This window comes from Neoarius graeffei, chromosome 25, assembly GCF_027579695.1.
Source record: "Neoarius graeffei isolate fNeoGra1 chromosome 25, fNeoGra1.pri, whole genome shotgun sequence".
NCBI classification, from domain to species: Eukaryota; Metazoa; Chordata; class Actinopteri; order Siluriformes; family Ariidae; genus Neoarius; species Neoarius graeffei.
This window is the reverse complement of record NC_083593.1, coordinates 21639958-21654670: the sequence shown is the minus strand read 5'-3', so window position 1 is coordinate 21654670 and position 14713 is coordinate 21639958. Positions and strand designations below refer to the sequence as shown.

At 44.2% G+C, this 14713-nt stretch overlaps 1 protein-coding gene across 9 annotated transcripts in view; it reads right to left on the bottom strand.

Moving 5' to 3' along the window:
- Positions 1–14713, bottom strand: part of nbeaa (neurobeachin a) — a 460126-nt gene that overhangs the window by 28788 nt on the left and 416625 nt on the right. For all 9 annotated transcript variants that reach the window (XM_060908447.1, XM_060908439.1, XM_060908440.1 and 6 more), the window contains 8 exons: positions 12641–12787; positions 11982–12118; positions 11747–11864; positions 3034–3136; positions 2722–2837; positions 1049–1161; positions 732–872; positions 104–223 (listed from right to left, as the gene is read on the bottom strand). In XM_060908447.1, coding sequence (XP_060764430.1) covers positions 104–223; positions 732–872; positions 1049–1161; positions 2722–2837; positions 3034–3136; positions 11747–11864; positions 11982–12118; positions 12641–12787 — 995 coding nt within the window. The remainder of the gene's footprint in view (positions 1–103; positions 224–731; positions 873–1048; positions 1162–2721; positions 2838–3033; positions 3137–11746; positions 11865–11981; positions 12119–12640; positions 12788–14713) is intronic.

The window sequence follows — 14713 nt, the reverse complement described above, 5'->3', positions numbered from 1 at the left end:
AGTTAGAAAACAATGATCAAAACATGCCATCATTTCTTTTAAATGAATTTTCAAACACAGAAGTTCAGATGTCACTGCTCATCACTCCATCAGTCTGTCTCACCTTGACGTCAGACGTGTCCCTCTGGCAGCTCCTCCAGGAGCGCATGATGCCGGAGAACGTTCGATCTGGATGGTCAAACTTATTGTCATTTCCGTTCAGAAAGAATGTAGTAAAGGGTTCCTAATGTATGCAAAAATACACAGGGAATTATAAAGAAGATTTGCATAACAAAGCCATATTGTGCATTGTTGACCATGTGTAACACTCTGGCCATTTTGACCTGGCTAATTTAAACAAAACTGATAGAAAACTGGTGCATTAGTAGAATTTTATGCACAATTTTAGGGTTTTTTTAAATTTAAAAATAATTCTGCAAGAAGATTAGTGTTTAAAGCTGCCCCAGAAACTTTTTTTTTTGCCTCTAATCAATATATGACCATTAATATGTGTTGTTCAGAATGTGGGGTAAGGCCTACTGTTAATTCATGGATAATGATGTAGAGATTTTCAGTAGCCTTATAGTCTATTTACGCATCAGTTTAAAAATATGAATTATATTTTACACAACAGCCATATGTCCATTCTTATAATAATTGACTTATAATCAATTATAATCCATGCTTTGATGGTATAAATGTGTTTGAGTATAAGGATGCAGCGTAGAACGATGTCGAGTGAAAGTGCTCACTATTCTATGGAGCCAGAGCAGAGTAGAAGCAGCAGTGGAGTAGAGAGATGTGTAGTGATGTGGTGGTGTTCCATCCTCCTCCCATGTCTCATAACGCTCTGCGTAAAAGGCTGCACGCTTTGGATTCAGTGCCCCAATTGGCTGAGAAAAACAAAACAAAACAAAAAAACGCAAGCGTGAGTGCTACAAAACATGCAAAATACTGATTTCCAATGATAAAACAGACCACTCTCGTTAGCCTGCTTTGCAATGCTGAATGTTACTGATCTCTGTGCTGATTTGTGCTAAATGTAGGAAATCAGGAGTCAGAGCGTTACCTTCGACAGGTCCCTGAAGTTGCCAGGCAGAGTGAGATCCAGCTCCTCAGACTCGTAGTTGGTGAGGACCCACGGGAAGACCGGGTATTGGTTAAGGTCATTATATGTTCTCCCTGAACACACACAAATAAATGCTATGCCTCAGCATGAATTATGTGAATTCACAACATGAATGTCTATGCAGACTTGCACTTTTTACTTCTATAAATTGCTCAGAGAACAATATTTTAATTGTTCTCCCCAGAGTGCTTTTGCATGTTGGACCCGACATGCTTTAATTTCATGCCAACATGCTTTAAATTTGCCTACGTGCTTTTTTTTTTTTTTGCTCCGACACTCGCTGAAAAATCACATCAGATTCCTACCTTGCAATGTTTGGGGCATGTTTTGAAGGAAAATCAGTGTTTTGGGCTGGTTTGCTGCCATGATGCACTCAGCAGACCGGAAATACCCCTGGGAAATCCCTAATCACAACAAACGCCCTTAATCACTTTTGCTGCTGCACTGGTACCATGATGCTTCAGTGCGTGGGCGAGATCGTGGTTTATGGTTTTTGTGTAGTGGGCATACATCTCCACGTTTCAATCATGCCGAAAATAGGTGCGAATAGCGCTCAGCGTCCCATAGATTCATATTTTCAACAGCTAATTGAGAGTAGAACAGAAGAGCCAGAAAGAGAAGTGAAACCAAAGACATTATTGTCACGGTAGATCTGTCCGACCACCTCCAAGTATTGTATACAGGGTTGGTCAAAATTATGTTAACACTAATGGATTATTTTTCTTCTGCAGATAGACGTAGGCCATGGGTGACAGATTAAATGGTACTGTTGCTCGCTGGTTTTTGTGTGTTGAACACGATGGCGAACAGGTTGAGACCGTCCTGTAAATCATCTTGCGCATATGATGTATGTTTTGTGAATAAATGGTTTCTACCACTGAGGTGTTAACATCATTTTGACTAACCCTGTAATTACCCAAGATTTAGTGCTTGTTTCAAGAACCGTCCTTTATGGTTTACACTGTCTGTAAGTGTACTAGTAGCATTATTATTGCTCAAACATGTTGTTTATTCTAAGGTGCTTTTGTTAAGATGCTGAAAGGTGTTTAAGGTATTAAGTAATAAAAGGTGCTACTCAAGATTGTGGCATTTGTGCAGTAAATGCAGTCTGCAGGGGGTATTATTTTTTTTTTCGAACTGCAACAGAACTCATTTAAACTTTTGGTTAGTGGTGTTCTGGCAGTGGTTCAGGTAATATAACAGCATTATTATATACTACATTGTTGTCAGATGATGACTTTATTTATTGCTTATGTGAACCCCATGCTGCAAACCACAGAATCACAGACCTCCACTTGTTGTAGCAACCTTTTCAACCATGTTAACAGTAAAAAGTGACCATGTCAGTACTCCCATAAAATGCTCCTAAAAGTCATCAGATGCCACCAAATGGGCTCCCTTTTTTCAAAATTTTCTGGGGAACCCCCCCCATACTCTCTCCCCAAGCGCCACCCAAAAGTTAGGGCTTTATTTTAATCCTGGGGAGAACACTGATTTTTGTCATTTAGTAGTCACAAAGCTGCCCAAAATGCCTGTGAGCACTGGAAGTGATGTTTTTCCAGCTCTTGAACCATCATAAACCTTCACTCCTGACATGTGGTGTCTGTTCTCACCTGCAATTGTGTTGAGAAACATGAGGTACTCAAAGTTAGAGATCTCCCGCCTCTGCCAGCGCTGGGTCATGTTGGAGGACTTGAAGAGCTGTCGAGGGGTGGCCAGAGAAATTCGTCTGCAAATGAGATGATAAAAGTTGCACACTCTAGTTAGGGCAAACTGCTCAAAAGCAAATGCCACTAAAGAAGTGAGAAAATTAAAGTACCTATCCTAGATCTGAATATATTCACATGAATGAAGGTGAATCTGTTCTCAGATCAGTACCTACAGGATATGTGGAGATTCTTTATGAATATCTGACCATGTCTTACCTTGCTTGAGGAAGGCCGTAGCTGGTGCCGACTCCAACTCGGGGTAAACTGTACACCACCTTTTTGACAGTTGCCTGGTCCGGGAAGTTAAACATGACGGATGCTATGGGGAGGAGAACACGAAATTTAACAGACAAGGAATGGATAATTTGTACAGCAAAGCATGAAACAATAAATATTTAAAATAATATTTAAAATAAGGGCAGATCTCTTTTAAGGAAACCATTCTGCAGATTTTTTTTATGAACAGTGTTTCTCATGGAGGTTTATCTTAGATCATCTTAGAACAGTTCATAATGTATCTCCTTCACATTAGTCGACAATAGAACCTCATCTCATCTCATCTCATTATCTCTAGCCGCTTTATCTTTCTACAGGGTCGCAGGCAAGCTGGAGCCTATCCCAGCTGACTATGGGCGAAAGGCGGGGTACACCCTGGACAAGTCGCCAGGTCATCACAGGGCTGACACATAGACACAGACCAATAGAACCTTGATGATGATTTTCTTATTTAAATATAAGAGTGGAATTAAACAGAGTCACTCACTGTTAGACAGCAGTGACTGAGTTTAGAAGTTTAATTTAATTCAACTATCTCCATCAATGAATATACAGTGTCTTGCAAAAGTATTCAGCCCCCTTGGTGTTTGTCCTGTTTTGTCACATTACGAGCTGGAATTAAAATTGATTTTTGGAGGGTTAGCACCATTTGATTTACACAACATGCCTGCCACTTTAAAGGTGCAAATTATTCTTTTTTATTGTGACACAAACAATAATTCTCATCTTGTCTCGTCTTCTTCCGCTTATCCGGGGCCGGGTCGCGGAGGCAGCAGTCTGAGCATGGAAGCCCAAACTTCCCTTTCCCCAGACACCTCGGCCAGCTCCTCGGGAAGAACACCGAGGCATTCCCAGGCCAGCCGAGAGACATAGTCCCTCCAGTGTGTCCTGGGTCTTCCCCGGGGCATCCTCCCGGGGGACATGCCTGGAACACCTCCCCAGGGAGGCGTCCAGGAGGCATCCGAAAGAGATGCCCGAGCCACCTCAGCTGATTCCTCTCGATGTGGAGGAGCAGTGGCTCTACTCCGAGCTCCTCCTGAGTGACTGTACTTCTCACCCTATCTCTAAGGGAGTGCCCAGCCACCCTGCGAAGGAAACTCATTTCGGCCGCTTGTATCCGTGATCTTGTTCTTTCAGTCATTACCCAAAGCTCATGACCATAGGTGAGAGTCGGAACGTAGATCGACTGGTAAATCGAGAGCTTCGCCTTTTGGCTCAGCTCCTTCTTCACCATGACGGACTGGTAAAGCGACCGCATCACTGCGGAGGCCGTACCGATCCGCCTGTCGATCTCGCTCTATCCTTCCCTCACTCGTGAACAAGATCCCAAGATACTTAAACTCCTCCACTTGAGGCAGGACTTCTCCACCAACCTGGAGAGGGCAAGCCACCCTTTTCCGGTCGAGAACCATGGCCTCAGACTTGGAGGTGCTGATTCTCATCCCAGCCGCTTCACACTCGACTGCAAACCGCCCCAGTGCATGCTGAAGGTCCTGGTTTGCAGAAGCCAACAGGACATCATCATCATCTGCAAAAAACAGAGATGAAATCCTGTGGTTCCCAAACAGGATTCCTTCCGGCCCCTGGCTGCACCTAGAAATTCTGTCCATAAAAATTATGAACAGAACCGGTGACAAAGGGCAGCCCTGCTGGAGTCCAACATGCACTGGGAACAGGTCTGACTTACTGCCGGCAATGCGAACCAGACTCCTGCTCCGTTCGTACAGGGACCGGACAGCCCTTAGCAAAGGGCCCCGAACCCCATACTCCCGAAGCACCCTCCACAGAACACCATGAGGGACACGGTCGAATGCCTTCTCCAGATCCACAAAGCACATGGGGACTGGTTGGGCAAACTCCCATGAACCCTCGAGCACCCTATGAAGGGTATAGAGCTGGTCCAGTGTTCCGCAACCAGGTTGAAAACCGCATTGTTCCTCCTGGATCCGAGGTTCGACTATCGGCCGAGTTCTCCTCTCCAGTACCCTGGAGTAAACCTTCCCTGGGAGGCTGAGAAGTGTGATTCCCCTATAATTGGAGCACACTCTCCGGTCCCCTTTCTTAAAAAGAGGGACCACCACCCCAGTCTGCCACTCCAGAGGCACTGTCCCCGACTGCCACGCGATGTTGCAGAGGTGTGTCAGCCAAGACAGCCCCACAACATCCAGAGACTTGAGATACTCGGGGCGGATCTCATCCACCCCCGGTGCCTTGCCACAGAGGAGCTTGCTAACCACCTCAGTGATTTCAGCTTGTGTAATGGACGAGTCCGCCCCTGAGTCATCAGCCTCCACTTCCTCAATGGAAGACGTGACTGTGGGATTGAGGAGATCCTCGAAGTGTTCCTTCCACCGCCCGACAATGTCCCCAGTCGAGGTCAACAGCTCCCCACCCACACTGTAAACAGTGTTGGCAGAATACTGCTTCCCCCTCCTGAGGCGCCGGACGGTTTGCCAGAATTTCTTCGAGGCCGACCGATAGTCCTCCTCCATGGCCTCACTGAACTCCTCCCAGTTCTGAGTTTTTGCCTCCGCAACTGCCCGAGCTGCGGCATGCCTGGTCTGCCGATACCCGTCAGCTGCCTCAGGAGTCCCAGAGGCCAACATGGCCTGATAGGACTCCTTCTTCAGCTTGACGGCATCCCTTACTTTCGGTGTCCACCACCGGGTTCCGGGATTGCCGCTACGACAGGCACCGGAGACCTTGCGGTAGAGGTCTGCGCGGGTCGGATTTTTCAGTCCCGCTCCCGCCGGCATTGTGCAGTCCCACTTCCGCCCGCGCCCACAAAGAATTATGATTTTCAGTCCCGCTCCCGCCGCGCCCACAAAGAATTATGATTTTCAGTCCCGCTCCCGCCCGCGCCTGCCATATTTTGTCCCGCTCCCGCCCGCAAATCCCGCATGATGCAGACGTTCATGTTATTTCTCAGGAAAGTTCTTGTCTTGACACAGCGTGATGGTGCCCCGCCCCCTACTTTGAGTGGATTTGAGCATAAATATCTACAGCTCACGTTCACGTTTGTTATTATTTACCTTGTTTCTGAATTCAGCATGTAGTGTCTCTAATAATAATAATAATAATAATAATAATTAGTGCTGTCAAGCGATTAAAATATTTAATAGCAAATCGCACATTTTTGTCACATGAGAAACCATTGTAATTCTCCGATCAGCATAAAAAAGTGAATGGGCTTGCTTTGTCCCAATGTTTTTTTTTTTATTGCAAAGCAGAGCTAGCAAGAGAACCATGAGTGAACAACTCTAATCAGAGAGACAGGTTACACAGTGATGGTAGGCTTGACTCAATGCTATCCCAGAAATCCTTCCTGTAATATGCAAATTTGGCCGCCTCTGATTAATATGCAAATTTGGCTGTCCAATCAGAGGCGGCCAGATTTGCATATTACAGGAAGGATTTCTGGGATAGCATTGAGTCAAGCCTACCGTCACTGTGTAACCTGTCTCTCTGATTAGAGTTGTAGACTAACTCAAGCAGTAAATCACTTCACTCATGGTTCTCTTGCTAGCTGGGTGTGAACGGCGAGTCATTAGAGTGATCAAATGATTTCCCGTTAGGGTGATCAATGGCAAATTTAAGATGCCATTCCTCACTCAATCTGGCAATCTGACTCTCTCTGCAAATTTAGGCATCTTAAAATGTTTTTATTAATGCCAAATAAAATATCCAGCACAAATTATATATGATAGATGTAAATTAATAATTTATAAATTTTATTTCAAACATGTTTTTAGTTAGCGGGACTGCAGCTTATCACCGCTCCCGCCCGCGCCGCATATGTGCACTCCCGCTCCCGCCTGCACCCGCATATGTGCACTTCCGGTCCCGCCCGTGCCCGCAATGAGCTTTCAAAATTTGTCCCACGCCACACTGCTTTGCGGCGGGTCCCGCGGGACTCCCGCGGGAGTGCAGGGCTCTACCTTGCGGCCACAGCTTTGAACAGCTGCATCTACAATGGAGGTAGAGAACATGGTCCACTCAGACTCAATGTCCCCCGCCTCCCTCGGAAGCTGGGAGAAGCTCTCCCGGAGGTGGGAGTTAAAGACCTCCCCGACAGAGTGCTTGGCCAGAAGTTCCCAGCAGACCCTCACCATACGTTTGGGCCTGCCAGGTCTGTCCGGCTTCCTCCTCCGCCAACGGATCCAACTCACCACCAGGTGGTGATCAGTTGACAGCTCGACCCCTCTCTTCACCCGAGTGTCCAAGACATAGGGCCAGAGATCCAATGAAACGACAACAAAGTCTATCATCGACCTCTGACCTAAGGTGTCCTGGTGCCACGTGCACTTATGGACACCCCTATGCTCGAACATGGTGTTCGTTATGGACAAACTGTGACTAGCACAGAAGTCCAATAACAAAATACCACTCAAGTTCAGATTGGGGAGGCCGTTCCTCCCAATCACGCCCCTCCAGGTGTCACTGTCGTCACCCACGTGAGCATTGAAGTCCCCCAGTAGAACAATGGAGTCCCCAGTCTGAGCACCTCTCAGTACCTCTCCCAGGGACTCCAAGAAGGCCAGATACTCTATACTGCTATTCGGCCCGTAGGCACAAACAACAGCAAGAGCCTTCTCCCCAGTCCGAAGGTGCAGAGAGGTGACCCTCTCATTCACTGGGGTAAACTCCAACACATGGTGGCTGAGCTGGGGAGCTATAAGCAAGCCCACACCAGCCCGCCGCCGTTCACCATGGGCGACTCCAGAGAAGTGGAGAGTCCAGCCCCTCTCGAGGAGCTGGGTTCCGGAGCCCAAGCTGTGCATGGAGGTGAGCCGGACTATCTCTAGCCAGTACCTCTCAACCTCCCGCACAAGCTCAGGCTTGTTTCCCCCCAGCGAAGTGACATTCCATGTCCCAACAGCTAGCTGCTGTGTCCAGGGATCAGGTCGTCGAGGGCCCTGCCTTCGACTGCCGCCCAATCCACACTGCACCAGCCCCTTACGGCTACCTCTGTGGGTGGTGAACCCACAGGAGAACAAACAATAATTAATTTTTTTTCTATTATTAATTATTACAAACAATAATTAAGATAGAAAAAACAGAAATCTGGAGTGTGCATAGGTATTCACCCCCTTTCGTATGAAACCCTTAAATAAGAGCTGGTCTAACCAATTCACTTCATAAGTCACATAATTAGTTGATTAAGATCCACCTGTGTGCAATCAAAGTGTCACATGATCTGTCACGATGTCTGTATAAATCAACCTGTTCTGGAAGGACCCTGACTCTGCAACACTACTACGCAAGCAACATAAAAACCAAGGAGCACTCCAAACAGGTCAGAGACAAAAGTTGTGGAGAAGTATAGATCAGGGTTGGGTTATAAAAAAAAAAAATCCCAAACTTTGAATATCCCAGGGAGCAACATTAAATCCATGATAGCAAAATGGAAAGAATATGGCACCACTACAAACCTGAAAAGAGAAGGCCACCCACCAAAACTCACAGACCGGGCAAGGAGGGCATTAATCAGAGATGCAACAAAAACACCAAAGATAACACTGAGGGAGCTGCAAAGCTCCACAGCGGAGATGGGAGTATCTTTCCATAGGACCACTTTAAGCCGTACAATCCACAGAGTGGGGCTTTATGGAAGGGTGGCCAGAAAAAGCCACTGCTTGAAGAAAAAAAAATCAGAAAACACGTTTGGAGTTTGCCCAACAGCATGTGGCAGACTCCCCAAACACATGGAAGAAGATTCTATGGTCAAATGAGACTAAAATTTATGTTTTTGGCCATCATGGGAAATGCCATATGTGGCACAAACCCAACACCCTGAGAATACCATTCCGACAGTGAAGCATGATGGTGGTGGCAGCATCATGCTGTGGGGATGTTTTTCATCTGCAGGGCCAGGAAAGCTGGTCAGGACTGAAGGAAAGCTGGATGGCACTAAATACAGAGCAATTCTGGAGGAAGTTGGCCAGAGGTTCACGGTCCATCAGGACAATGACCCTAAACATACTGCTAAAGCTACACTGGAGTAGTTTAAAGGGAAACATTTAAATGTCTTGGAATGGCCTAATCAAAGCCTAGATCTTAATCCAATTGAGAATCTGTGGCATCACTTGAAGATTGCTGTACACCAACGCAATCCATCTAACTTGAAGGAGTTGGAGCAGTTTTGCCTTGAGGAATGGGCAAAAATCCCAGTGGCTAGATGTGCTACGCTAATAGAGACGTACCCCAAGAGACTTGCAGCTGTAATTGCAGCAAAAGGTGACTCTACAAAGTATTGACTTTGGAGGCTGAATACCTATGCACACTTCAGATTTCTGTTTTTTTCATCTTAATTATTGTCTGTGTCTCAATACAAAAACTATTTGCACCTTTAAAGTGGTAGGCATGTTGTGTATATCAAATGGTGCCAAGCCTCCAAAACTCCATTGTAATTCCAGCTTGTAATGCGACAAAACAGGACAAACACCAAGGGGGATGAATACTTTTGCAAGGCAGTGTACCAAATGATCAAAGTAATAACCAAGAATTGTATTCAAATAATCTACTCAGACTTTCACTTATTCAGGCAAGTTTCCTTTGAAAAAGGGTAATGAAATTTGAAGGGATAATACACAGAAATCATAGCTCTGGGACATTACATTTAAATATTTTCCAGGATGCATGGCATATTTATAGCAATGTTCATCATATAAATATACAGTTAGGTTCATAAATATTTGGACAGAGGCAACATTTTTCTAATTTTGGTTCTGTCCATTACCACAATGAATTTTGAACAAAACAATTCAGATGCAGTTGAAGTTCAGACTTTCAGCTTTAATTCAGTGGGTTGAACAAAATGATTGCATAAAAATGTGAGGAACTAAAGCATTTTTTTAAACACAATCCCTTCATTTCAGGGGCTCAAAAGTAATTGGACAAATTAAATAATTGTAAATAAAATGTTCATTTCTAATACTTGGTTGAAAACCCTTTGTTGGCAATGACTGCCTGAAGTCTTGAACTCATGGACATCACCAGACGCTGTGTTTCCTCCTTTTTAATGCTCTGCCAGGCCTTTACTGCAGCGGTTTTCAGTTGCTGTTTGTTTGTGGGCCTTTCTGTCTGAAGTTTAGTCTTTAACAAGTGAAATGCATGCTCAATTGGGTTGAGATCAGGTGACTGACTTGGCCATTCAAAAATATTCCACTTCTTTGCTTTAATAAACTCCTGGGTTGCTTTGGCTTTATGTTTTGGGTCATTGTCCATCTGTATTATGAAACGCCAATTATTATTTGGCTGCATTTGGCTGGATTTGAGCACACAGTACGTCTCTGAATACCACAGAATTCATCCGGCTGCTTCTGTTCTGTGTCTTTTATATGTAAATCCAACACAAACATATGTGGATTTACATATAAAAGGCATATACATTTTAAACTGTAAAATATAATTTAAAACTACAAACATTACATGAAGCATACAAAGACGGTGTAATTCATCATACACATTATCTGTAAAAACCATGCACAATGTTCACTTCATACATACTAGATTTTCATAAAAAATTTGTATGAGGAAAATGCAAAATGGCCCACTTTCAGGAGTAAATCATACATGGCATATATATTTATTTATAAATCCTTAAGGATTTATCCTTATATTTATAAGGATTTACTACTAATACAGTGGTAAACTCTTATAAGTTCTTTACTGTTCTTTTTCGTATGGGGTACCCCGCCTTCGCCATACTTTTTTTTTGCCATCATTCTGGTAGAGGTTGATCTTGGTTTCATCTGTCCAATGAATGTTCTTCCAGAACTGTGCTGGCTTTTTTAGATGTTTTTTAGCAAAGTATAATCTAGCCTTTTTATTCTTGAGGCTTATGAGTGGCTTGCACCGTGCAGTGAACCCTCTGTATTTACTTTCATGCAGTCTTCTCTTCATGGTAGATTTGGATATTGATACGCCTACCTCCTGGAGGGTGTTGTTCACTTGGTTGGCTGTTGTGAAGGGGTTTCTCTTCACCATGGAAATTATTCTGCGATCATCCACCACTGTTGTTTTCTGTGGGTGTCCAGGTCTTTTTGCATTGATGAGTTCACCAGTTTTCTTTCTTTCTTTCTTTCTTTCTTTCTTTCTTTCTTTCTTTCTTTCTTTCTTTCTTTCTTTCTTTCTCAGGATGTACCAAACTGTAGATTTTGCCACTCCTAATATTGTAGCAATTTCTCGGATGGGTTTTTTCTGTTTTCGCAGCTTAAGGATGGCTTGTTTCACCTGCATGGAGAGCTCCTTTGACCGCATGTTTTCTTCACAGCAAAATCTTCCAAATGCAAGAACCACACCTCAAATCAATTCCAGGCCTTTTATCTGCTTAATTGAGAATGACATAATGAAGGAATTGCCCACACCTGCCCATGAAATAGCCTTTGAGTCAATTGTCCAATTACTTTTGGTCCCTTTAAAAACAGGGTGGCGCATGTTAAGGAGCTGAAACTCTTAAACCCTTCATTCAATTTTAATGTGGATACCCTCAAATGAAAGCTGAAAGTCTGGACTTTATGTCCATGTCCATTATATAACTACAACTTCAATATGTTTCTGTAAACAGGTAAAAAAACAAAATTTGTGTCAGTGTCTAAATATATATGGACATAACTGTACTATTTCTAATAAAATGGGACCATGCTCTTACTTCTGTTGGCCATGAAGACCTCCAAGCCAGTGTTCTGCAACAGGTAACGTCTGGCAAACACAGCTCTGATCTCACTGAACATCCATTTCCCATGCAGCCCCTCAGAATACGCCAACACCTGAACACACACGCACATTAGAAGCACTATAAGAGCAATGGAGTTGATATCAGCTACATTCCTCTATCATCTCATTCACAAACCAAGACAATCGGCTTTTGGAGGAAGAACACACACCTTTGCATCAATCTTCTTGAAAGCCTGATCATCTTCATCCACTTCAAAGTAAATCTCAGTGGTGGTGATGGAGAGCGTCCCCCTGGCAACGACCACAGGGGCGACCAGCTGGGCCGGCGTGCTCAGAACTACAGGACCTTAGAGAGACCAAGCCATTTACTACATTAGTTCCACACAGTACTCACAGTGAGTTATGCTACCTGTATTCTGTCATTTTCTAAATCAAGTGTTTCACTTATGTTAACGATATTGTACATTAAAGATCCAGAAGTTCATTAATTTGATCAAATGAAGCTAAATTGGGCTGAATATGTTATACAGTCAGTGGTTCAATTGAGTTGATGGATCTAGATGATTTTAATTAGTTCATTTAGTAAATCAGGCTTTAAATGCAAAGAGTTTCATCAGCAGGAGGTTTCTGCAGCTGTGACAGCAAGAACTCAAGATTTCCTTCCGAAACCCCGTTCGAATGCTGCTCAGATTTGTTAAACTATCCATAAATTAAGAGGAAACTTGCCTCTGGAGGTAAATACTCGAGGATGAAAAGGCACTAGAAATAAAGTACATTTATACACATTAACACACAAATTGTATCAGGGATACATAAAACACCATTCAGGACTCCGATCTGTTTCCCTTTTCCTGGGTGTGACGGATACCTGCGAGATTGTCAATCTCCTTCTCCTGCAGCAGACTGACAGCATCATCGTCTCCTTCCAGCATCAGCTCCATCTCAGGATTCTGACTGACCACAGACTGGCTCCTGAACGTCTTCTTCGACTTCATGCCCTCCTCTTCCTCTGGGGCTGCAGAGACAGGAAACAGGAGTTGTGACCTCCGTGTCTGTCATTCATGTATACTGCTGAGAGCAGGGCTATGTGAAGTCTGAATAACGTTCTGTCAATAAACTACGTTGCTCTTAATTAAATAATTAACTAATTCTAAGTGAACTGTAACCATCAGCTGTATACTGAATGGATGGCGTGGCTCCATTGCTTCCCATTCTATAGAAATGAAGGTGAAATCCCTCTGCCATGTTGTCAGATTCGACACAGTAGAGCTGAGGGGCAACATCGCTCCTTTCCCTTTCTCTGGTACAAATTATTAGACAATGGTCACATTCTCTTTATTTTATTATATTAGACATATTTCATTAGGGCGGCACGGTGGTGTAGTGGTTAGCGCTGTCGCCTCACAGCAAGAAGGTCTGGGTTCGAGCCCCGTGGCCGGCGAGGGCCTTTCTGTGCGGAGTTTGCATGTTCTGCCCGTGTCCGCGTGGGTTTCCTCCGGGTACTCCGGTTTCCCCCACAGTCCAAAGACATGCAAGTTAGGCTAACTGGTGACTCTAAATTGACCGTAGGTGTGAATGTGAATGGTTGTTTGTGTCTCTGTGTCAGCCCTGCGATAACCTGGTGACTTGTCCAGGGTGTACCCCGCCTCTCGCCCATAGTCAGCTGGGATAGGCTCCAGGTTGCCTGCGACCCTGTAGAACAGGATAAGCGGCTACAGATAATGAATGGATGGATATTTCATTAATACAGATGCGTCCAATAAGGATATTTATCACTTGGACATGAGCTGGAAATTTGCCGACAGATTAACTGTGGTTTCAGGAAGAGCAGCTGGATTAGACCACAGTCGGCAGTGCAGGGTGAGTTACTCTCATTATTTTAAACTCCTATGTATAAAATCCATCCAAATGTTACTGGTAGGTAGTGTATGTGACAAACAAATGGCTTTTGTGCAAATTTCAATAGCTGGCTGGCCAGATGTCGTTAATACTGAAATAAAGGTCGCTATATGGCTAGGTAGTTCTACTCGCGGTCTGGTCATACCGAAGACCATCATTAAAATGGTACCTGCTGCCATCTGGCGAGACAGGCCACAAAACAGATGTGAGCAGGGAGTCAAACTCTTGTAGGTACCAGAGGACTGGCCCCCCACTGTAATCAGCGAGAGGCTGAGGGCTATACAAACCGAGATTGGCACCGCCCAATGTGCCTTAAAGGCCTAGTTAGTACCGGGATGGGAAACTGCCTGGGAAGACCAGGTTCTGGCATGGGAGGGAACTCTACTTTAATATGGCTAGGTAGCTCGCGCAATTTTCCTACGAAGCCTCTTGATGTTTCAAAAGTTTTTTTTAATAGAAATTGCTAATAGTTTGCATTAGTGCATGTGTCCAGAAAAGTTCAAATAAGTAAGTATATGTAATAAACAGACAGAGCACAATACTTGAGCTGCAGCCGGTCTCTTCCGGGAACAGTGTCGGTCAAGTATAGCCATGCCTTCTTACTTTATAATAGAGCAACATTTTAAAAACATTTCATTTCTGGGGGAAAATAAGAAATGTGCAGATATCAGCAGAGGGAAAAGTAATTGTTTGAATCAGACGCTGTAGATGGAAAGACAGTTTAGACAAGAGAAAAGAAATGGAAATAAAGGCTATTTTGTCACTGAAACTCATGGGAATGGGCGGAGCTAAGAATTGTACTGCAACGAACCAGCAGAGGTGCTAGACCTCTATGATACACTGTTCATTATATACGCAGATAAAACAAGACTTACGTTCCCTAGAAAGCCAGGGTAGTTGCCAGAGGTGGACAAAGTACCCAACTTCATTACTTAAGTCAAAAGTACAGATCCCACTGGTCAAATGTCACTCCGATACAAGTGAAAGTTGTCCAGTCAAGTTTTTACTTAAGTACTGAAGTACTTGTTTTTAAAAATACTTA